Source organism: Acipenser ruthenus, unplaced genomic scaffold (genome assembly GCF_902713425.1).
Source record: "Acipenser ruthenus unplaced genomic scaffold, fAciRut3.2 maternal haplotype, whole genome shotgun sequence".
In the NCBI taxonomy this organism is placed as follows: Eukaryota; Metazoa; Chordata; class Actinopteri; order Acipenseriformes; family Acipenseridae; genus Acipenser; species Acipenser ruthenus.
The window spans coordinates 134504-158525 of NW_026707931.1; the positions used below are offsets into that span (position 1 = coordinate 134504).

The 24022-nt window shown below is 43.1% G+C and overlaps 2 protein-coding genes, 4 non-coding genes and 1 pseudogene across 11 annotated transcripts; all 7 read left to right on the forward strand.

Moving 5' to 3' along the window:
* The first annotated feature begins 1262 nt into the window (after positions 1-1262).
* Positions 1263-11674, forward strand: LOC117968524 (piggyBac transposable element-derived protein 4-like). 6 transcript variants are annotated; one of them, XM_059019545.1, is made up of 6 exons: positions 1263-1328; positions 2415-2446; positions 3047-3088; positions 7029-7070; positions 8874-9296; positions 9790-11674. In XM_059019545.1, the coding sequence occupies exons 5-6, from the start codon at positions 9124-9126 to the stop codon at positions 11444-11446; spliced, it is 1830 nt and encodes a 609-aa protein (XP_058875528.1). In that variant the 5' UTR covers positions 1263-1328; positions 2415-2446; positions 3047-3088; positions 7029-7070; positions 8874-9123; the 3' UTR covers positions 11447-11674. The 6 variants fall into 6 exon arrangements, with proteins under 6 accessions (XP_058875528.1, XP_058875533.1, XP_058875529.1 ...); XM_059019547.1 differs by lacking the exon at positions 1263-1328 and adding an exon at positions 1335-1530; XM_059019550.1 differs by lacking the exon at positions 8874-9296.
* Positions 2068-2208, forward strand: LOC131728534 (small nucleolar RNA SNORA57). Its single transcript, XR_009322711.1, has one exon. It is a non-coding gene; the product is annotated as a small nucleolar RNA SNORA57 (small nucleolar RNA).
* Positions 2690-2830, forward strand: LOC131728532 (small nucleolar RNA SNORA57). The gene has a single exon (XR_009322710.1). It is a non-coding gene; the product is annotated as a small nucleolar RNA SNORA57 (small nucleolar RNA).
* Positions 6643-6783, forward strand: LOC117968526 (small nucleolar RNA SNORA57). Its single transcript, XR_004662336.2, has one exon. It is a non-coding gene; the product is annotated as a small nucleolar RNA SNORA57 (small nucleolar RNA).
* LOC117398746 (small nucleolar RNA SNORA57) lies at positions 8407-8547 on the forward strand. Its single transcript, XR_004543979.2, has one exon. It is a non-coding gene; the product is annotated as a small nucleolar RNA SNORA57 (small nucleolar RNA).
* Positions 11675-14554: 2880 nt separating the features above from the next.
* LOC117968528 (phospholipase A and acyltransferase 3-like) lies at positions 14555-18495 on the forward strand (annotated as a pseudogene).
* Positions 18496-20313: 1818 nt separating this feature from the next.
* Positions 20314-22808, forward strand: LOC131728531 (phospholipase A and acyltransferase 2-like). Its single transcript, XM_059019554.1, has 4 exons — positions 20314-20478; positions 20980-21076; positions 21192-21444; positions 22256-22808. Exons 1-4 carry the CDS (start codon positions 20470-20472, stop codon positions 22263-22265), a joined length of 369 nt encoding a protein of 122 aa, XP_058875537.1. The 5' UTR covers positions 20314-20469; the 3' UTR covers positions 22266-22808.
* Positions 22809-24022: the final 1214 nt, after the last annotated feature.

Consider the following 24022-nt stretch of genomic DNA (forward strand, 5'->3'; position numbering starts at 1 on the left):
GTTACAGTACAAGTAATAATACAATTAAGAGCAAGATAAATACAATGACTTTGGTTCAAGCAAGTACAAGTGTGACAAAATACGATTCAATAATACAGCAGATAACAGTGTCAGTTACATCAGGATATGATTAAATACAAAATACTACAGATTAAACACTTGGCAGATTACAGTATTCTGAAGTACAGGATTACATGCAGTAAAATAGGGGGCAGATAAGAGCAAGTAAAGCGCATTTAAATGAAGGGTGATAGTGTCCCAGGATACAAACAGAGGAGTTTCTACAGGTGCTGTCTGAAGAGGTGAGTCTTGAGGAGGCGCCGGAAGGTGGTCAGGGACTGGTCAGGGACTGGGCATCTGTGGGAAGGTCATTCCTCCACTGCGGGGGTGGAGAAGGAGCGGGCTCTGGAGGCAGGGGAGCATAGAGGGGGTAGAGCCAGTCTTCTTATACTGTAGGTCTACACCACACAGTCTAGATTGGTTTTATTTTTACAGTTTAAAAGTCAAAATTGAAAGTGTGGATAAGGGAGATGACTTTTCTACAGCCGGATAATATTTTGCAGTGTGCATATTATTATTATTATTATTATTATTATTATTATTATTATTATTAGCCGTTAAAAAATACTAATATTTGGTGAAATTATCACTTTAAAAATGCCTTATATAGATAGTAAGGCAACAGTGAAATTTTTGATAATGCAATTTTGACGTTATTATGTTGGTTGTACTGAAGCTGTATATTAACAATAATAATAATAATAATAATAATAATAATAATAATAATAATAATAATAATAATAATAATAATAATAATAATAATAATAATAATAATAATGGGCAGCAGTGTGGAGTAGTGGTTAGGGCTCTGGACTCTGGACCCGAGGGTCGTGGGTTCAATCCCAGGTGGGGGGGACACTGCTGCTGTACCCTTGAGCAAGGTACTTTACCTAGATTGCTCCAGTAAAAACCCAACTGTATAAATGGGGAATTGTATGTAAAATAATGTGATATCTTGTAACAATTGTAAGTCGCCCTGGATAAGGGCGTCTGCTAAGAAATAAATAATAATAATAATAATAATAATAATAATAATAATAATAATAATAAATGCGTCGAGTTTGTGGTCAGAACAAAATTTCACAGAGGGTGCAGTGCGTTCCACCGTCCGGCAGGTGTCGCGCTGTAGCGTGCTGTGTGTTTTGTGCCGCCTCGGTTATTTTGTTTCTTTCCCTGACCAATCGTGACACATTTTTCGGGGTCTCTATAAAAACTCGGGACTCGCACGTCAGTTCCTCTTTCAACGTTCCACGAGCTGCAGAGCGGAGGTGGGTGGATGCGCTGCGCTTATTAAAATATTGCATTAAATAACGCAATAAACGCATGCACGCTTAAAGATGAGCTGCTGACCATACCGGGAAAATCCAGCGCTGCAATGTGCATGTTGTGTTTGGAAGCGCGGGTCCAAAATCTGCTTTAGGTTTAGATGCGACAGAGACACGTGTCTGCCTCATATTAAATAATGCAAAGGTATTTCATTGCTTAGCAAATGCAGTGTATATATTTTTCACCTCGCTTGCAAATAAACGCAGTTTTTATCGGTGTGTAAAATGTAAATCCCAGTGCTGTGGGTTTCATTGCATTAATTCCAGCACCGCGCATGTGTTTCAGTTGTTAGATAAATGGGCCTCTGTTGTGTTGCGACACGTATTTTGAATGCAAGTTTATCTATCTATCTATCTATCTCTATCTATCTATCTATCTATCTCTCTATCTATCTATCTATCTATCTTAAAATGTGTTTAATGTTTCTTAAATTGTTTTCTTAAATTGTGTAAAGTCAATTGTTTATATAGTATATTGTTTTATAATACGTCTTGTTAATAATAATAATAATAATAATAATAATAATAATACACCTGGGATTGAACCCACGACCCTCTGGTCAAGAGTCCAGAGCCCTGACCACTACTCCACACTGCTGCCCTAACGCGATTAAGAGAACGCACATTATTTTGATATATATATATATATATATATATTTTAATATGAATTAATTTTCCGGCGCCTCCATTTCTTGGCACACGTGTTTGGTTGCTCGGTACCCGCGTGTGATTGTTCAGAGGCAGAGTGATTTGTCGGTTTTATGTCTTCGGTACCAGCGACCTTTCCCGTGTCCTGGTTCTATCCTCAATCGCCGGCACAGTTCGAGTCAATATTCCTCGTTCTTCACAAACCCCGATTTTAAAATTGCATTTTTTTTAAAGACATTAAGCGATTTGCTTGAACTCTAGAGTCTGGAACCGTATATAGAAAACTCAACACTTTTAAAAATGATCCACGCAGTGACGGGAGAGGCCGTTTTAAAAGATTGACAATACTTTTAACGCTTGCAAATACTTTTCTTCCCATAGGTTTGCACGGAGCCAGGACTTGAGAGACCCAGGTAACGTATAATTTAGTCTTTAAGAAGATTAATTTATGTCAGAAGGATCCCTTTGGTGTGGGCGTGGAGTCGAGAATTGGCGTAATATTTAATTTTGCATTCAAATGAGGTGTATAGGTGGTCTAAGATTATTAGCAGTTTTGTAAATGGACTTGGTTTGAGAACTGCCCGGATTTCAATTAGCTGCCCTTTTTTTACGCGCTGAAATGAGTATAGCGGTGTCACAGTGTGGAAGTCCCCACGCCTCCATTTCTTGGCACACGTGTTTGGTTGCTCGGTACCCGCGTGTGATTGTTCGGAGGCAGAGTGATTTGTCGGCGCAATGTCTTCGGTACCAGCGACCTTTCCCGTGTCCTGGTTCTATCCTCAATCGCCGACACAATTCGGGTCGTGGGCTCTGTATCCCTCATCTACTTCATATCCCCTTAGACACTTGTAAACGGTTTGCATGTGAACCGAGTTCGAAGTCGCCAAAAAATGCATTATAAAATACATTCTAGTAAACTTATGGTGCAATTCTACACTCGGTGACTGAAGGGGGCTGTAAATAGATTATCAATGTTTTTGACTCTTGTCTTCATACACCTTCCTCACCTGTAGGTTTGTGTGCACAAGGACTGCATTGTGACTCCGCAGAGCCAGGTAATGTATAATTAATTTAAATTTTATTTATATACAGCTGTACCCAACAGCTTTGCATCCCCTCCTCTATATAGAATGAACTCCCTCAGCTTCAGAGTCCAATGAAAGCTGCTGAATAATGTTCCCTTGTTAACATATTGAATTCCACCCCCTCTATATAGAATGAACTCCCTCAGCTTCATAGAGTCCAATGAAAGCTGCTGAATAATGTTCCCTTGTTAACATATTGAATTCCACCCCCTCTATATAGAATGAACTCCCTCAGCTTCATAGAGTCCAATGAAAGCTGCTGAATAATGTTCCCTTGTTAACATATTGAATTCCACCCCCTCTATATAGAATGAACTCCCTCAGCTTCAGAGTCCAATGAAAGCTGCTGGATAATGTTCCCTTGCTAACATATTGAATTCCACCCCCTCTATATAGAATGAACTCCCTCAGCTTCATAGAGTCCAATGAAAGCTGCTGGATAATGTTCCCTTGTTAACATATTGAATTCCACCCCCTCTATATAGAATGAACTCCCTCAGCTTCATAGAGTCCAGTGAAAGCTGCTGAATAATGTTCCCTTGTTAACATATTGAATTCCACCCCCTCTATATAGAATGAACTCCCTCAGCTTCATAGAGTCCAGTGAAAGCTGCTGAATAATGTTCCCTTGTTAACATATTGAATTCCACCCCCTCTATATAGAATGAACTCCCTCAGCTTCATAGAGTCCAGTGAAAGCTGCTGAATAATGTTCCCTTGTTAACATATTGAATTCCACCCCCTCTATATAGAATGAACTCCCTCAGCTTCATAGAGTCCAATGAAAGCTGCTGAATAATGTTCCCTTGTTAACATATTGAGTTCCACCCCCTCTATATAGAATGAACTCCCTCAGCTTCATAGAGTCCAATGAAAGCTGCTGAATAATGTTCCCTTGTTAACATATTGAATTCCACCCTCTCTATATAGAATGAACTCCCTCAGCTTCATAGAGTCCAATGAAAGCTGCTGAATAATGTTCCCTTGTTAACATATTGAATTCCACCCCCTCTATATAGAATGAACTCCCTCAGCTTCATAGAGTCCAATGAAAGCTGCTGGATAATGTTCCCTTGTTAACATATTGAATTCCACCCCCTCTATATAGAATGAACTCCCTCAGCTTCATAGAGTCCAATGAAAGCTGCTGAATAATGTTCCCTTGTTAACATATTGAATTCCACCCCCTCTATATAGAATGAACTCCCTCAGCTTCATAGAGTCCAATGAAAGCTGCTGAATAATGTTCCCTTGTTAACATATTGAATTCCACCCCCTCTATATAGAATGAACTCCCTCAGCTTCATAGAGTCCAATGAAAGCTGCTGAATAATGTTCCCTTGTTAACATATTGAATTCCACACCCTCTATATAGAATGAACTCCCTCAGCTTCATAGAGTCCAATGAAAGCTGCTGAATAATGTTCCCTTGTTAACATATTGAATTCCACCCCCTCTATATAGAATGAACTCCCTCAGCTTCATAGAGTCCAATGAAAGCTGCTGAATAATGTTCCCTTGTTAACATATTGAATTCCACCCCCTCTATATAGAATGAACTCCCTCAGCTTCATAGAGTCCAATGAAAGCTGCTGAATAATGTTCCCTTGTTAACATATTGAATTCCACCCCCTCTATATAGAATGAACTCCCTCAGCTTCATAGAGTCCAATGAAAGCTGCTGAATAATGTTCCCTTGTTAACATATTGAATTCCACCCCCTCTATATAGAATGAACTCCCTCAGCTTCATAGAGTCCAGTGAAAGCTGCTGAATAATGTTCCCTTGTTAACATATTGAATTCCACCCCCTCTATATAGAATGAACTCCCTCAGCTTCACAGAGTCCAGTGAAAGCTGCTGAATAATGTTCCCTTGTTAACATATTGAATTCCACCCCCTCTATATAGAATGAACTCCCTCAGCTTCACAGAGTCCAGTGAAAGCTGCTGAATAATGTTCCCTTGTTAACATATTGAATTCCACCCCCTCTATATAGAATGAACTCCCTCAGCTTCAGAGTCCAATGAAAGCTGCTGAATAATGTTCCCTTGTTAACATATTGAATTCCACCCCCTCTATATAGAATGAACTCCCTCAGCTTCATAGAGTCCAATGAAAGCTGCTGAATAATGTTCCCTTGTTAACATATTGAATTCCACCCCCTCTATATAGAATGAACTCCCTCAGCTTCATAGAGTCCAGTGAAAGCTGCTGAATAATGTTCCCTTGTTAACATATTGAATTCCACCCCCTCTATATAGAATGAACTCCCTCAGCTTCACAGAGTCCAGTGAAAGCTGCTGAATAATGTTCCCTTGTTAACATATTGAATTCCACCCCCTCTATATAGAATGAACTCCCTCAGCTTCACAGAGTCCAGTGAAAGCTGCTGAATAATGTTCCCTTGTTAACATATTGAATTCCACCCCCTCTATATAGAATGAACTCCCTCAGCTTCATAGAGTCCAATGAAAGCTGCTGAATAATGTTCCCTTGTTAACATATTGAATTCCACCCCCTCTATATAGAATGAACTCCCTCAGCTTCATAGAGTCCAATGAAAGCTGCTGAATAATGTTCCCTTGTTAACATATTGAATTCCACCCCCTCTATATAGAATGAACTCCCTCAGCTTCATAGAGTCCAATGAAAGCTGCTGAATAATGTTCCCTTGTTAACATATTGAATTCCACCCCCTCTATATAGAATGAACTCCCTCAGCTTCATAGAGTCCAGTGAAAGCTGCTGAATAATGTTCCCTTGTTAACATATTGAATTCCACCCCCTCTATATAGAATGAACTCCCTCAGCTTCACAGAGTCCAGTGAAAGCTGCTGAATAATGTTCCCTTGTTAACATATTGAATTCCACCCCCTCTATATAGAATGAACTCCCTCAGCTTCACAGAGTCCAGTGAAAGCTGCTGAATAATGTTCCCTTGTTAACATATTGAATTCCACCCCCTCTATATAGAATGAACTCCCTCAGCTTCATAGAGTCCAATGAAAGCTGCTGAATAATGTTCCCTTGTTAACATATTGAATTCCACCCCCTCTATATAGAATGAACTCCCTCAGCTTCATAGAGTCCAATGAAAGCTGCTGAATAATGTTCCCTTGTTAACATATTGAATTCCACCCCCTCTATATAGAATGAACTCCCTCAGCTTCATAGAGTCCAATGAAAGCTGCTGAATAATGTTCCCTTGTTAACATATTGAATTCCACCCCCTCTATATAGAATGAACTCCCTCAGCTTCATAGAGTCCAGTGAAAGCTGCTGAATAATGTTCCCTTGTTAACATATTGAATTCCACCCCCTCTATATAGAATGAACTCCCTCAGCTTCATAGAGTCCAATGATTCCGCAGACCTTTTTAAATATAATTTTGTAGTTTTTTTTCTTTTGATTTTTAATTTGATATCTAAAATGATGTTCTGGTCTCTACCCTAAAATGACAGGGGATGCAACCCTTTGACCATAGCTGTACTTCCTGTGTGTCACAGTGTCAAAGTCCCCACGCCTCCATTTCTTGGCACACGTGTTTGGTTGCTCGGTACCCGCGTGTGATTGTTCGGAGGCAGAGTGATTTGTCGGCGCAATGTCTTCGGTACCAGCGACCTTTCCCGTGTCCTGGTTCTATCCTCAATCACCGGCACAGTTCGGGTCGTGGGCTCTGTATCCCTCATCTACTTCATATCCCCTTCAGGTCACGATTTTTACACTTTTAAAATGTAGACACTTCTAAACGGTTTGCATGTGAACCGAGTTCGAAGTCGCCAAAAAAATGAATTATAAAATGCATTCTAGTAAACTTATGGTGCAATTCTACACTCTGACTGAAGGGGGCTGTAAATAGATTATCAATGTTTTTGACTCTTGTCTTCATACACCTTCCTCACCTGTAGGTTTGTGTGCACAAGGACTGCATTGTGACTCCGCAGAGCCAGGTAATGTATAATTAATTTAAATTTTATTTATATACAGCTGTACCCAACAGTTTTGCATCCCCTCCTCTATATAGAATGAACTCCCTCAGCTTCATAGAGTCCAGTGAAAGCTGCTGAATAATGTTCCCTTGTTAACATATTGAATTCCACCCCCTCTATATAGAATGAACTCCCTCAGCTTCATAGAGTCCAATGAAAGCTGCTGAATAATGTTCCCTTGTTAACATATTGAATTCCACCCCCTCTATATAGAATGAACTCCCTCAGCTTCATAGAGTCCAATGAAAGCTGCTGAATAATGTTCCCTTGTTAACATATTGAATTCCACCCCCTCTATATAGAATGAACTCCCTCAGCTTCATAGAGTCCAGTGAAAGCTGCTGAATAATGTTCCCTTGTTAACATATTGAATTCCACCCCCTCTATATAGAATGAACTCCCTCAGCTTCATAGAGTCCAATGAAAGCTGCTGGATAATGTTCCCTTGTTAACATATTGAATTCCACCCCCTCTATATAGAATGAACTCCCTCAGCTTCATAGAGTCCAATGAAAGCTGCTGAATAATGTTCCCTTGTTAACATATTGAATTCCACCCCCTCTATATAGAATGAACTCCCTCAGCTTCATAGAGTCCAATGAAAGCTGCTGAATAATGTTCCCTTGTTAACATATTGAATTCCACCCCCTCTATATAGAATGAACTCCCTCAGCTTCATAGAGTCCAATGAAAGCTGCTGAATAATGTTCCCTTGTTAACATATTGAATTCCACCCCCTCTATATAGAATGAACTCCCTCAGCTTCATAGAGTCCAATGAAAGCTGCTGAATAATGTTCCCTTGTTAACATATTGAATTCCACCCCCCTCTATATAGAATGAACTCCCTCAGCTTCATAGAGTCCAATGAAAGCTGCTGAATAATGTTCCCTTGTTAACATATTGAATTCCACCCCCTCTATATAGAATGAACTCCCTCAGCTTCATAGAGTCCAATGAAAGCTGCTGAATAATGTTCCCTTGTTAACATATTGAATTCCACCCCCTCTATATAGAATGAACTCCCTCAGCTTCATAGAGTCCAATGAAAGCTGCTGAATAATGTTCCCTTGTTAACATATTGAATTCCACCCCCTCTATATAGAATGAACTCCCTCAGCTTCATAGAGTCCAATGATTCCGTAGACCTTTTTAAATATAATTTTGTAGTTTTTTTTCTTTTGATTTTTAATTTGATATCTAAAATGATGTTCTGGTCTCTACCCTAAAATGACAGGGGATGCAACTCTTTGACCATAGCTGTACTTCCTGTGTGTCACAGTGTCAAAGTCCCCACGCCTCCATTTCTTGGCACACGTGTTTGGTTGCTCGGTACCCGCGTGTGATTGTTCGGAGGCAGAGTGATTTGTCGGTTTTATGTCTTCGGTACCAGCGACCTTTCCCGTGTCCTGGTTCTATCCTCAATCGCTGGCACAAAAATCCAGAACTACAAACAACCATTCTTGACTCAATGATTGATCGATTGACTGCATGCACGTATTGATCTCAAAGTTCTGTGATCAATCAGCTCCACGGACCCAGACGAGCCGAACTGGGTCAGACTACCTCCCCCTGGTTCTGCAGGTTTTCCAATGCTTGCGGTTTTGCACAAAGTGCTCGCTGTGTGTCATGTAGCCGACTGACTCTAGGGGGCAGTGCTGTGCGGTTTTAAGCACAGATCTAAAAGCTGAATGGATATATACGGAGGTGGTATATATTTCTCTTGAGAAAAAAAAAATGGAGTTGTTTTTCTTTGTCTTAACAGGCCATTCTCCCTCTACTGGAATGAAATCTGCAGAAAAAACATTTCTCCTTCATAGGTTAACCCTTTACAACCCCCCTCGGGGCAGGAACGTGGGGAATTCGACAGCTCAAGTCCTGTTTTGAAAGATGAGGCGTCTCTCTCCATCAGGCTGATCGGTCGCTGTATAAGGAGCGGTCAGGCAAGGTGACCCACGGATTCAGAGAGAGGCTGGGGGTCAGCAACGAGGGGGAACTTGGCGGTTATTTTAAACATGTCTTCGGTCCGAGCCCAGAACACGCGGACTGACCGTTCAGGACAGCAGCGTGCCGTGGGGGAGTCGGACAGGCACGCTGACCTGTCGGACAGTGACAGTTCTGACAACTATTTGCTGTCTTCTGATGAAGAGGAGGCGATTTCTCGGGGGATCGATGCCTCATTAGAGTCGTAAGCACCACAATAGAGCTACATGACCATAGCCACAAATAGTACTTTTTTAAAAATTCTATTTTTATAACTTTCTAATTTTATTTAGCACTTATTTGCCAAAGTTTAATGATTTATGACTTGCACGTTGAAAAAACGTCAGGCTCGCAATTTAAAAATGTCAGGAGAGATCTTGGCAAATTTATATATAATATATACAAAGTTTATATATTTTTTTTTTTTACAGTCTACACAAGGATTAAAACTTATTTTCATGTTTGGCAAAAGCCTTTCAGCTGTTTAAAAGGAAACCAAATGTTTTCCTGAAACGTCTTGGAAAAATAACCTATTTTTCATGTTTAAAACCCTTCCTGCACATTTAATTAAAATAAATCATTCATAGACCTTCAGCTTTGTACACTGCAGTTTTCTTTATGAATCCCTCTCTGTTTCAGCACCAATTGATTTGTAATGAGTTATCTAAATTAGGTTTCTCTTGCGTGTGTAATTACAGGGACCCAGAGGGGGGGCTGCCCTGTCCCTCTGTGAAACGCGGGAGGGTATCCGTGACCCCAGCCTCGCTACAGGACGGAGACCCAAACCGATGGAGAGATGCGGGAGAGAACGACTCGGCTCCTGTCCCCCCGCGGTTCGCCCCCCGTCGCGTCCCAGGACCCCAGCTGGACGCGATGAGGAACTACAGCCACTCGGACTTGTTTCTCTTGTTCTTTTCCAGAGCAGGCATTCAAAAAATCTGCAGCCACACCAACAAGCAGGCTGGGAAACGGCGAGCGAAGGGGAGCAAGGCTCGCCCCTGGAATGCGGTCGGCAAGGAGCAGTTCTGTGTTTTTTTGGCCCTCGTTCTTTACATGGGGCTGGTCAGGTTGCCCGCCCTGGCAGATTACTGGTCGGAGGATCCGTTTTTCGGCGCGCCGTTCTGCGGGCAGCTGATGAGCCGAAATGCTTTTTTGGGCGTTCTGTGGAACCTGCGCCTCAGTGACCCCGAGGCAGACGAGGAGAACGAGCGGAAAAGGGGCACCCCTGATTACGACCCCCTCTGGAAGCTGCAGCCGTTTCTGAACGACCTCCAGACTTCGTGCAAGGCGCAGTACCACCCCAACCAAAACCTCTCCCTAGATGAGAGAACGGTTGCCGCAAAAGCCTCGATTGGACCGAACCAATCCCCCGGGGACGAACCCGCAAAGTGGGGCTACAAACTCTTTGTTCTTGCAGACTCCCTCAGTGGCTACAGCTGGAACTTTGAGGTGTATGCTGGGAAACGGAGGCAAGCCTCCGGAAAGGGGCTGAGTTATGACATCGCCACGTCGTTGATGGATCGCTCTTTGGGCTCGGGCTACAGACTGTACTGCGGTAGCTTCTTCACCAGCCCCGTGCTGTTCCGGGACCTCCTGTCCAAGGAGACGGGGGCGTGCGGGACGATCCGAGAGTGCAGGAGAGGGTACCCGGCCACGAAACCGAACGGGCTGGACAGGAAGTCGCCGAGGGGAACGGTCAAGTGGCTGCGCCAGGAGGAAGTCCTCTTCCTGAAGTGGAGAGACGTCTCCCTGTGCACGACGTTTCACAAAGCCCAGGACGGGCGACGCGTAAGGCGGAAAATCAAATCCCGGGACGGGACGGGGCGACACGCGTCTCCCCCAGCGCCGATCCAAGACTACAATCGATGCACGAGGGGGGGCGATCAATCAGATCAGCTCCTCGATCGCTGCAGCGTGCCGCGCGAAACAAACCGCTGGTACAAGACTCTGTTTTTCCAGTTCGTCAATATTGCGACGGCCAACAGCTTCATCCTACACAGGGAGATCTGCGAGCAATTTGGGCAACAGCCAGACACCCAGAAGATGTTCCTCAGAGCTTTGGTTTTTGAACTGGCGGGGGAGCTGTACCCCTTACAGACGACGTCGCTGGCATCGCCCTATGCCATGCAGCACCTGCCAGAGCCGCTTGCCCGGGCAGACGCGACCGCGCGGCGCTCCAAGGCGACGCGAGGGCGGCAGAGCTGCGTTTACTGCAGGAGAACTGAAGGGAAGCAGATCAAAACGCCCTGGCAGTGCAGGAGCTGCGACGTGCCTCTGTGTGCCATTGTGGATCGGAACTGCTTCTCTAAGTGGCACAGAAGGTTTCTGCCCTCGCAAACGCATGCGTGCGTGTAGTAGTTTTGCTGTTTCTTTTTGTAAGATGTTTATTTTGTTGCTTGTGTTCTGAAAAGGACTCTTTTTGGTAAAGAAATCTGGAAAATATTAAGTGTTCTCACTCCTGTTTTGTTCTGTTGGGCTGAAATTTTGTATGTTGCTTCCTGGTGTATCAGACTTCTGTTTCAAATTGGCAGGAGCCTTTGTTTTATATGTTTCTAATCCAATAAAGAGTTATTTTATTTATTATTTATTTATTTATTTATTTATTTATATAAATGCATATTTTTATTTGCCTGGTAACTTCATACTATGAAAGAAAACTGTTTTTTGGGGGGGGGGGGGGGGGGGTTAATAATCATACTGCTAGGATATAGGAAAATTTAATTTTTTTTTTTATATTTTTATTTATTGTTTTATAGGTTAAATTCAATTTCTGTAAAAGTTGACCAATTGCTGGGGAAAAAAAAAAACAGGGTCTCGCTTCTTAGATAAAGTTAAGAGCTGTGCAAATTTATCAGAGCTCCTCCAGACGCATCATCGATCTCTTTTATAGACCCGCCTGCATGAAAACACCTCTGGGTGTGAGAATTTCCGCTCAGTAATCTGTAGAAACAACAGCCGCTCCTGTGTGAAAATGCGTCAGACCGCTTCGTGCTTTTAAATTAGGTAAACAGCTTCTGAAAATCTCCTGCGTTTCACCGTGTGTGGCTCTGTGTCCCTTTTCTCTCTTCCTGTTTTTAAATGAATTGCAGGTGTGGTCTGTTAAAGTCAGCAATTAAATTAGACCACCTCTCATTTTGCCTATTAACAATTTTCCCCAGATTTCCAGTCCCAGCGGTCAGATTTCAGCAATTCAAAGGTACAGAAGCAATGGGGTGCTCTGATAAACCTGCACGCTGCTGGGTGTGTTATTGTAAGTTGTATAGGAATAGAATCAAGGGCGGGGCCAGAGGATTTAAACCAATGAGATTCCGCCTCTGCTGTCAGACGGTGGCTGTGTGATACAGTGGGATTTAAAACTGAATTTATTATAGTAATGACTTTTGCATAATAACGACCTCATTTACTTTCTGTATATAACGTTTCCACAAAAATAAACTATTTTATTTTCATAAAAACAAGGTGTGTTTTTAATTTTATTCACATGGTTTTTTTTATAACCAAAGTGTTACACCTGCACTGAAAGTGATGTGTTCGACATTAAGCAACCATATCGAAGATGTACGTATTTAAAATAAATTTTAATAATAATAATAATAATAATAATAATAATGCATTGACGATGCCCCTATGAGCATCATACATATTCATATGGCTTGATACGAAATACCTTAACAGTTCGATAAATTACGTCACAAAGAAAGCACGTCATTCATAGCAACAGCATCCTGTTGCTAGGCTACGACTGTATAAAGAAGGATAGGAAAATGATGTCACAAGTGGACGGAGTTAGTAAACAGTGGAGCCATTTCTGGAGCCCGTAGGCTCGCCCTGGCAAAATGCTTCTTGACACACTCGAGCATTAATTCGCGTAAATAACAACCAGTCACTTTATATTAACGATATTTCGTGTTGTTATTTAAAAATTACCCGATATATCCTGGATCGCCGCAATGTATTCAGTACGGAGTGGGCTCCACTAATGGCGCCTGTTCTTGAGTACTGGGGGATTGACTGTCCCATCCTGCTTTATACAGTCCTGGTTGCTAGAGAGGATGCTGAAGCATTCAGATTAAATTAACCCACTTTATATTCTTATTATTATTTAAAAAAGTAAGCCCTTTTAAAAGGAGTGAAGCCCTCACATTCTCGTCGTAAATAACACCTGTAATAGACATTATCGTCAAAGGAGTGCGAGCTATCTTTCAAATTCATTCTCTCGCGTGTTATTCGCTTTATCAACAGTATCGCTGTCCCTCCCGGCTTTATTTAGTGTGTTTACGCTGGTGTGCCATGTTTTTTTTTTATATATATATAACACTAATTTTGTTGTACACTCCTGTAGTTCACGCAAATATGACCTTTTTTTCTGAATGGTGACGTCATCGATAATAATACCGTAAAACATCCGGGGCTTTTTAAACTTTATTGCGTAGTTCACGCTGCTGACTGGCGCTTGGGAAGCTAAGGGTGACGTAATAGAGGACGCTCCCGCAATAGATGTGCGGTCAAAGGCTAGCTGGGTGTAAGCAGACGCTTTTCCGTTATATATATATATATATATATATATATATATATATATATATATATATATATATATATATATATATATATATATATATTAGCTGTTACTGTTTAATGTGTTCAAAATACAAATTAAAAAAACAAGTTTAAGTTATTTAAACACTGAAGTAATCAAAGGAAACCCCACTTTTCAAAAAAAAAAAAAAAGGTCGGTAAACGTTTTATTCAAGTGTTCTGAACTAAACAAATCATAAGAACATAATAAAGTTTCCAAACGAGAGGAGGCTCCATTCGGCCCATCTTTGCTCGTTTGGTTGTTAGTAGCTTATTGATCCCAGAATCTCATCAAGCAGCTTCTTGAAGGATCCCAGGGTGTCAGCTTCAACAACATTACTGGGGAGTTGGTTCCAGACCCTCACAATTCTCTGTGTAAAAATTAAACAAATCCTATAATAAGCACAGACGTGCAGCAAAATAAAATCTAAACGAAAAAAACGGTCATAGGTACACAACAATTTGAATAACTGATATGTAAATTCAATTCAAATCAGGACGTCCGGCTGGTGGATTGAGAAACCAGTCCTGTAAATACTCTATACTATATCCACTGGTCAAAGCTAGTAAATATAACGTCATTCTCTATACAATACACATCTGATGACATCACTCTAGTATGGGGCTACGGTGTGTGCCGGTAAGGAGCGAGGCGTGACGTGCCGACCGGCCTCGTAATTAAACAAACGTGCGGTTTCGTTATCTTTGGCGTGGCTCGAATCGCGTGCAAAGCTTGCCTGGCGTTGTGTTTACTTGACACGGGTGGGACTGGGCTATCTGCACAGAACTGGAATCCGAAACTGAAACAGGTTTGAAGATCTGCACATTGAAGAGTCGTATGACTAAGTGGTCAGGACGCGGGGGGGGGGGGGGGGGGGGGGGTGTCATTCTGCGCAGAATCTGCACAGAATCGGACCAAGTATCCAATGAATTTGCAGAACCTTTGCAGAATCTGGGCAGACCTAGCAAAGCCTGCGTATCGTGAACGCAGCCAAGACAACAGGAAGGACACGGCGCCCGGAGCGAAAGGAAACGAAAGATGGCCCCCGTACTTGTAAGTCATTTTAAACTACTTTAATTAATTTAGTTAATTGCATTTCTAAAATTAACACAAGCGATATTATCATTGTTTTACCCTTATTAAAAGGATCGCTGACCACCTTTAAAATCAATTCTCTTACCTCTTACTAGCTTTATTAACAGTATCGCAGGCCCCTAACTTTATTTAAAGGAGTGCATTTGCCATAGTTTACCCTGCTTCCCATGTTAATTAATATGCTTTACCAGACCTCTCTGTGCTTTACAATGCTTCCCTATGCTTTACCAGACCTCTCTGTGCTTTACAATGCTTCCCTATGCTTTACCAGACCTCTCTGTGCTTTACAATGCTTCCCTATGCTTTACCAGACCTCTCTGTGCTTTACAATGCTTCCCTATGCTTTACCAGACCTCTCTGTGCTTTACAATGCTTCCCTATGCTTTACCAGACCCCTCTGTGCTTTACAATGCTTCCCTATGCTTTACCAGACCTCTCTGTGCTTTACAATGCTTCCCTATGCTTTACCAGACCTCTCTGTGCTTTACAATGCTTCCCTATGCTTTACCAGACCTCCCTGTGCTTTACAATGCTTCCCTATGCTTTACCAGACCCCTCTGTGCTTTACAATGCTTCCCTATGCTTTACCAGACCTCTCTATGCTTTACAATGCTTCCCTATGCTTTACCAGACCTCCCTGTGCTTTACAATGCTTGCCTATGCTTTACCAGACCTCTCTGTGCTTTACAATGCTTCCCTATGCTTTACCACACCTCTCTGTGCTTTACAATGCTTCCCTGTGCTTTACCACACCTCTCTGTGCTTTACAATGCTTCCCTATGTTTTACCAGACCTCTCTGTGCTTTACAATGCTTCCCTGTGCTTTACAATGCTTCCCTGTGCTTTACCAGACCTCTCTGTGCTTTACAAAGCTTCCCTATGCTTTACCACACCTCTCTGTGCTTTACAATGCTTCCCTATGCTTTACCAGTCCTCTCTGTGCTTTACAATGCTTCCCTATGCTTTACCAGACCTCCCTGTGCTTTACAATGCTTCCCTGTGCTTTACCAGACCTCTCTGTGCTTTACAATGCTTCCCTATGCTTTACCAGACCTCTCTGTGCTTTACAATGCTTCCCTGTGCTTTACCAGACCTCTCTGTGCTTTACAATGCTTCCCTGTGCTTTACCAGACCTCTCTGTGCTTTACAGTGCTTCCCTATGCTTTACCACACCTCTCTGTGCTTTACAATGCTTCCCTGTGCTTTACCAGACCTCTCTGTGCTTTACAATGCATCCCTATGCTTTACCAGACCTCTCTGTGCTTTACAATGCTTCCCTGTGCTTTACCACACCTCTCTGTGCTGTATTACACTTTGCTGTGCTTGTACTATGGGTCAGTTTATCAGTCTCTGTGTATGGCTCCGATCCATCGGAGTGTGTTAATCCGCACTCCGTGTTTTGCAGTGGAAAGACGACGATGAGCCTGAACTAGGAGACCTGATCGAGATTTTCAGGACGGGTTATAAACACTGGGCTGTCTACGTGGGCAGTGGATACATCATCCACGTAGCTCCTCCCTGTAAGTGTCCCACAGCAACAGCACAGCCTGATAAAACACAGGGAAGCATTGTAAAGCACAGAGAGGTGTGGTAAAGCATAGGCAAGCATTGTAAAGCACAGAGAGATGTGGTAAAGCATAGGGAAGCATTGTAAAGCACAGAGAGGTCTGGTAAAGCATAGGGAAGCATTGTAAAGCACAGAGAGGTCTGGTAAAGCATAGGGAAGCATTGTAAAGCACAGAGAGGTCTGGTAAAGCATAGGGAAGCATTGTAAAGCACAGAGAGGTCTGGTAAAGCATAGGGAAGCATTGTAAAGCACAGAGAGGTCTGGTAAAGCATAGGGAAGCATTGTAAAGCACAGAGAGGTCAGGTAAAGCATAGGGAAGCATTGTAAAGCACAGAGAGGTCTGGTAAAGCATAGGGAAGCATTGTAAAGCACAGAGAGGTGTGGTAAAGCATAGGGAAGCATTGTAAAGCACTGAGAGGTCTGGTAAAGCATAGGGAAGCATTGTAAAGCACAGAGAGGTCAGGTAAAGCATAGGGAAGCATTGTAAAGCACAGAGAGGTCAGGTAAAGCATAGGGAAGCATTGTAAAGCACAGAGAGGTCTGGTAAAGCATAGGGAAGCATTGTAAAGCACAGAGAGGTCTGGTAAAGCATAGGGAAGCATTGTACTAATTTCCAAAAGAAAAGGGGCTAAGATTTTAAACAGATTATTATTATTATTATTATTATTATTATTATTATTATTATTATTATTATTATTATTATTATTATTATTTTATTATTATATTTCTCTCCTCTGAACTCAGCCCTGGTTGGTTCTGTTTTGCTGCGTTTCCTCCAGGTGAGCTGTCCCAGCCCAGCGGCTCCAGTCTCATGTCAGTGGTTTGTGAGAAAGCCGTGATCCGGAAGGACCTCCTGCGGGAGGTGGCGGGGGGGGGACCGCTACCGCGTCAACAACAAACTGGACAGCAAGTACTGCCCGCGGCCCGTCAACAAGATCGTGGGGGAGGCGGAGCAGCAGGTGGGCAAGGAGGTCCCCTACAGCCTGGCAACCAAGAACTGCGAGCACTTCGTCACAGAGCTGCGATACGGCTGCGGGGAGTCCCAGCAGGTGAGCACAGCGCTCAGAAACACAGCTGAGAAACACAAGGGTCTGGTAAAGCATAGGGAAGCATTGTAAAGCACAGAGAGGTCTGGTAAAGCATAGGGAAGCATTGTAAAGCACAGAGAGGTGTGGTAAAGCATAGGGAAGCATTGTAAAGCACAGAGAGGTGTGGTAAAGCATAGGGAAGCATTGTAAAGCACAGAGAGGTGTGGTAAAGCATAGGGAAGCATTGTAAAGCACAGAGAGGTCTGGTAAAGCATAGGGAAGCATTGTAAAGCACAGAGAGGTCTGGTAAAGCATAGGGAAGCATTGTAAAGCACAGAGAGGTCTGGTAAAGCATAGGGAAGCATTGTAAAGCACAGAGAGGTGTGGTAAAGCATAGGGAAGCATTGTAAAGCACAGAGAGGTGTGGTAAAGCATAGGGAAGCATTGTAAAGCACAGAGAGGTGTGGTAAAGCATAGGGAAGCATTGTAAAGCACAGAGAGGTCTGGTAAAGCATAGGGAAGCATTGTAAAGCACAGAGAGGTCTGGTAAAGCATAGGGAAGCATTGTAAAGCACAGAGAGGTCTGGTAAAGCATAGGGAAGCATTGTAAAGCACAGGGAGGTCTGGTAAAGCATAGGGAAGCATTGTAAAGCACAGAGAGGTCTGGTAAAGCATAGGGAAGCATTGTAAAGCACAGAGAGGTCTGGTAAAGCATAGGGAAGCATTGTAAAGCACAGAGAGGTCTGGTAAAATTACTGTGCAGAAATCCCACGATAAACTCTAATGTTAAGTAAATATATTTTTGAGTATATTCAAATGGATTGAGGTTGAAGGTTACCTGCTGTTTTATGTGAGGGCTCCTCTGTGTTCTGTCTCTGCAGGTGAGGGAGGCTGTCGGGGCAGGTGTGGGAGCAGGAGTGGTGCTCTTCGGAGTGCTCGCTGGCATCGGATACTTCATGTCCCGGAATCGGCAGGAGAGGAACAACCAGTGATTCGAACCCAGCCCCCCAGTCTCTCAGCCCACAGCCCCCCAGCCTCTCAGCCCCCCAGCCTCTCAGCCCCCAACCTCCAAGCCCCCCAGCCTCTCAGCCCCCAGCCTCTCAGCCCCCAGCCCCCAGCCTCTCAGCCCCCCAGCCCCCAAGCCTCTCAGCCCCCCAGCCCCCCAGCCTCGCAGCCCCCAAGCCTCTCAGCCCCCCAGCCCCCAGCCCCCAGCCCCCAGCCTCTCAGCCCCCCAGCCCCCAGCCTCCCAGCCCCCAAGCCTCTCAGCCCCCCAGCCCCCCAGCCTCGCAGCCCCCCAGCCTCTCAGCCCCCCAGCCCCCAGCCTCCCAGCCCCCAAGCCTCTCAGCCCCCCAGCCCCCCAGCCTCGCAGCCCCCCAGCCTCTCAGCCCCCCAGCCCCCAGCCCCCAGCCCCCAGCCTCTCAGCCCCCCAGCCTCTCAGCGCTATATAAATAAACTTTTTAAAATGGTGTTTTCTGTTTTTCATTCTTATGTTAAAAATTAAGAAAATGTTTAAAAATGTGCATTTAAAAAAAGCTGTTAAAGGGTTCTGTATAATGAGAACGCTTTCCCGGAGCAGGACAGTGGTCAGTTTCGTTTTCAAATACACCACGTGACGAGCCTCAACATTCCAGTTCTGGAATAAGCGGGTCTGTTTCTGGACAGGCACAATAATTATAAACTAACACCAGCTAAGATGGGAGATCTAGAAATAGATACATTTATTTTTTGCGCACCTTAGAGTCCAAGTGCTGAGATCTTAAACAAAGACCTCGGTTCCACGGACCATCTTGGACTGCCAAATGTAGGGTCGGGTAATCGAATCGGATAATCAGCGCTTAACAGAGAGATTACCAACGCCAGCACTGCTGGAATAGAAGACACACGGTCTGCTATTACTGTATTTGTAAGGTAAATTCACGTTACTGTAAAAACAGACAAACAAGACGCAAGTGGACACACCCACACCCACATCCACAAGAAAAGAAAGTGAAAATACATTCTTAGCCACCCAAGTTGAGTTTTTGCTCGCTGAGATTTTATCAGATCAAACTGTTCTTTTCGGCAAAACAAAGAAGTCAAAAAAAAAAATACAGTTGTTGATGAAGCATAGTTCACCCCCCCCCCCCTCTTCCCCCCCCCCCTCACCCTCCCCCCCCCTGTAAATCACTTTGGATAAAAGCTGATTATTATTATTATTATTATTATTATTATTATTAATAATAATAATAATAATAATAATAATAATAATAATAATAATAATACAGCGTGCCTATATATAAAACAACCAATCCTTCATTTATTTTAATATCAATGTATTCTATGATGCAATATTATATTCATATTCTTTAGTACATTATCTGAATGTTTCTGCATGTTTGTGGAAAATCAGAATACAAATTGTAAGCATTAATCCGTGGTTCTTGCAAACGCCGTCTGTACCGAGCAGGGTTCAGGAGCCAGGGGTCCTGTGTCCGGCATGCATTCAGTGCGCGAGGCACGTACACCTACTTGACCATCTACCAGGTGCTTCGCGTGCGCAGCCCTCCTTGTTGACAAAGGCAACTGCAGATCAAGAATGTTACATATGCAGGTATCTTTACATGTTATTTACAGATTTGCAGAAGTAATTGCATGTTCCCAGACTCGCACACTGCAAACTATTCTGCAGGAAAGTCTAAAAGCCACACAAATAGTGGAGCCTACAACTCCAGCACAATAAGAGACACGGGGCTGAGATAGAACTGGATTGCGAAGCATGGCGTGGTTGTTTTTTTCTGTTTGATATTTTCCCTTTTTTTAAAAGCATAGGTGGTGTTCCCTTCAATTCAGGCCACTAAGATTTTAGTTTACAAAAAAGCTCCCTTATTTTGAAAACTCAATGTTGGCACGATGGAACTTGAGCACCAACATTCCAGTTCGATTGTTTATCAAACAGACACGCAAGCAGGTTCATGCATACAGGTACACTTTTAAATCTCTATAGATCAAACTTTGAAGGTAATTTCCTGGAAGACACCGCCTACAGAGGCATGGCACAACAAAGACCTGCTAACAGTGATCAAATATACAGACCATCCCGCAAGAGGAACCAGAGAACACCGCCTCGGTCACAATGGAACAGGTAAAGCGATCAGCGAGTCAACGGTCTGTGTGTGTTTAGTTTTTTGTGCTCAGCTGAAGTCGTTCGACAAAGGATAACACAAGTAAATCTGGGTATAGCTTTCGTGTTTTTTCTGTTCTCTCCTTTGTATTTGTCTTATAACTTTTCTTCTGTAATCCGGCACTTCTCAGTTAATATCATTTTTTTTTTCACAATTCAGTAAATCTTTGTGACCATAACTGAGGAACAAAGTGGGTTGTCTAAAATTGTGAAGACGCACGGTGTTGTGGCTGATCGTTTGAACAAACTGAAGATCTGCCGAAACTATGATTATTTTCTATTCCATTTGCCAGTGACGTGATTCATTTGGAGATGGAGATGTTATCCACATTAACCCCATTTATCCTGTAAAATAATATTAACAGAACCTCTGGTCACAAGCCATGTTATTGATGGATTACTGTCACTAGGAAAGGGCTCTTCTTGCTAACTTGCTTTCTCTTGGTTTGTTTTACTCCTCAGCCAAAGTTAGGAGATCTGATTGAAATTTCCCATAAAGATTTTCAACACTGGGCTGTTTATGTCGGCAATGGTAAAGTGGTGCACCTCACTACTTCAGGTAACGCCTCGCTTCCAAATTTAAACACTGCAAATCGGCAAGGGAGGGGGAGGGGGAGGGGTGGGGAGGGGGGTGAAATTTGCCCTGACAGAGGGACTTGTTTTCTCTCTTACAGATGGGATCTGCAATTCACCGGGCACCCGGAGAGGAGAGGTTAAGAAGGAACCTCTCACAGAGGTGGTTGGAGATTGCCAATTCAAAGTGTGCAACCTGCAGGATGCCTGGGAAACTCCGTACCAGCCTGAGCAAATCGCGAAGAGAGCGTGGGCCTGCGTCGGCAAGACGATGACTTACAGCTGCGATAAATACACTTGCGAGCACTTTGCAATCGAGATGCGCTACGGAAAAATGTTACTCCGCGACTGCCGGTTAGTGCTTTAATTAATTAATTAATTAAAAGTATCTTGTAGCCGACACATCAAAGTAAAAAACAACAACACTGAAATCAGATAAATAGGGGCAGCAGTGTGGAGTAGTGGTCAGGGCTCTGGACTCTTGACGTGGGTCGTGGGTTCAATCCCAGGTGGGGGACACTGCTGCTGTACCCTTGAGCAAGGTACTTTACCAAGATTACTCCAGTAAAAACCCAACTGTATAAATGGGGAATTGTATGTAAAAATAATGTGATATCTTGTAACCATTGTAAGTCGCCCTAAGAAATAATAATAATAATAATAATAATAATAATAAGCCACTAAATTGATTCAATGAGTTTTAGTATTAATTTCATTATTCAGGGATGGGAATCAGACTCCTATTCCACAGCAGTGTGATCCAGTCCTGGTTTCACTGGGAGTTTAATAATCAGACGCACCTGAGCTTGTTAGCTAGACACACTGGGGGCTGATCAAGCTGGTAGCAGTGAAACCTGGACTGGATCACACTGCTGTGCAACAGGAGTCTGATTCCCATCCGTTTGCTGTGTTGGTCAAGTGGTCATAGACGCTGTAGGGCAGGAAAAATTCAGTTTCACAACCAATAATAATGTCAGCTGTCTTCCTAGAAGCAGGACTCTCTCTAGTATTAGGGCTAGAGCCGCACAAGCAAGAGAGAACACACAATCTTAAAAGTTTGTTTGTAAGGTTTGCGAATGCTGGCAACTTCTCTAAATCTGTAATGTAAGAACCGAACAAAAACTAAAACAGCAATGTTTCTTTTTTCTTTTTATTTTTTCTACAGCCTCATTTGAGCGTCTTCACAGCTGTAACTCTGGCAGTGGTTTGGTTGATAAAAAAATAAAAAAATAATAAGCGACGCTTTCCACTCGGATGACGATCGCAAAATGAACTTGATTCAACTTCTCTCTGCAATGCCTGTGTCTTTATTGCTGAAACTCCTGTTGGGATGGAAATCATGATTGAGACGCAGCTAAAATGATCTGATATTTTAACTGGTAGATGTTTTATTTTATACCAGACCTCTCTGTGCTTTACAATGCTTCCCTGTGCTTTACCAGACCTCTCTGTGCTTTACAATGCTTCCCTATGCTTTACCAGACCTCTCTGTGCTTTACAATGCTTCCCTATGCTTTACTAGACCTCTCTGTGCTTTACAATGCTTCCCTATGCTTTACCAGACCTATCTGTGCTTTACAATGCTTCCCTATGCTTTACCAGACCTCTCTGTGCTTTACAATGCTTCCCTATGCTTTACCAGACCTCTCTGTGCTTTACAATGCTTCCCTATGCTTTACCAGACCTCTCTGTGCTTTACAATGCTTCCCTATGCTTTACCAGACCTATCTGTGCTTTACAATGCTTCCCTATGCTTTACCAGACCTCTCTGTGCTTTACAATGCTTCCCTATGCTTTACCAGACCTCCCTGTGCTTTACAATGCTTCCCTATGCTTTACCAGACCTCTCTGTGCTTTACAATGCTTCCCTATGCTTTACCAGACCTCTCTGTGCTTTACAATGCTTCCCTATGCTTTACCACACCTCTCTGTGCTTTACAATGCTTCCCTATGCTTTACCAGACCTCTCTGTGCTTTACAATGCTTCCCTATGCTTTACCAGACCTCTCTGTGCTTTACAATGCTTCCCTATGCTTTACCAGACCTCTCTGTGCTTTACAATGCTTCCCTATGCTTTACCAGACCTCTCTGTGCTTTACAATGCTTCCCTATGCTTTACCAGACCTCTCTGTGCTTTACAATGCTTCCCTATGCTTTACCAGACCTCTCTGTGCTTTACAATGCTTCCCTATGCTTTACCAGACCTCTCTGTGCTTTACAATGCTTCCCTATGCTTTACCAGACCTCACTGTGCTTTACAATGCTTCCCTATGCTTTACCAGACCTCTCTGTGCTTTACAATGCTTCCCTATGCTTTACCAGACCTCTCTGTGCTTTACAATGCTTCCCTATGCTTTACCAGACCTCACTGTGCTTTACAATGCTTCCCTATGCTTTACCAGACCTCACTGTGCTTTACAATGCTTCCCTATGCTTTACCACACCTCTCTGTGCTTTACAATGCTTCCCTATGCTTTACCAGACCTCACTGTGCTTTACAATGCTTCCCTATGCTTTACCACACCTCTCTGTGCTTTACAATGCTTCCCTATGCTTTACCACACCTCTCTGTGCTTTACAATGCTTCCCTATGCTTTACCATACCTCTCTGTGCTTTACAATGCTTCCCTATGCTTTACCACACCTCTCTGTGCTTTACAATGCTTCCCTATGCTTTACCAGACCTCTCTGTGCTTTACAATGCTTCCCTATGCTTTACCAGACCTCTCTGTGCTTTACAATGCTTCCCTATGCTTTACCAGACCTCTCTGTGCTTTACAATGCTTCCCTATGCTTTACCAGACCTCTCTGTGCTTTACAATGCTTCCCTATGCTTTACCAGACCTCTCTGTGCTTTACAATGCTTCCCTATGCTTTACCACACCTCTCTGTGCTTTACAATGCTTCCCTATGCTTTACCAGACCATAGCTT

Coding starts and splice junctions, on each gene's coding strand:
- LOC117968524 (XM_059019545.1), top strand. CDS start 9,124: ATGTCTTCGGTCCGAGCCCAGAACACGCGGACTGACCGTTCAGGACAG. Junction 9,297..9,789: donor ATCGATGCCTCATTAGAGTC/GTAAGCACCACA, acceptor GTGTAATTACAG/GGACCCAGAGGGGGGGCTGC.
- LOC131728531 (XM_059019554.1), top strand. Junction 21,077..21,191: donor GGTGCACCTCACTACTTCAG/GTAACGCCTCGC, acceptor TCTCTCTTACAG/ATGGGATCTGCAATTCACCG.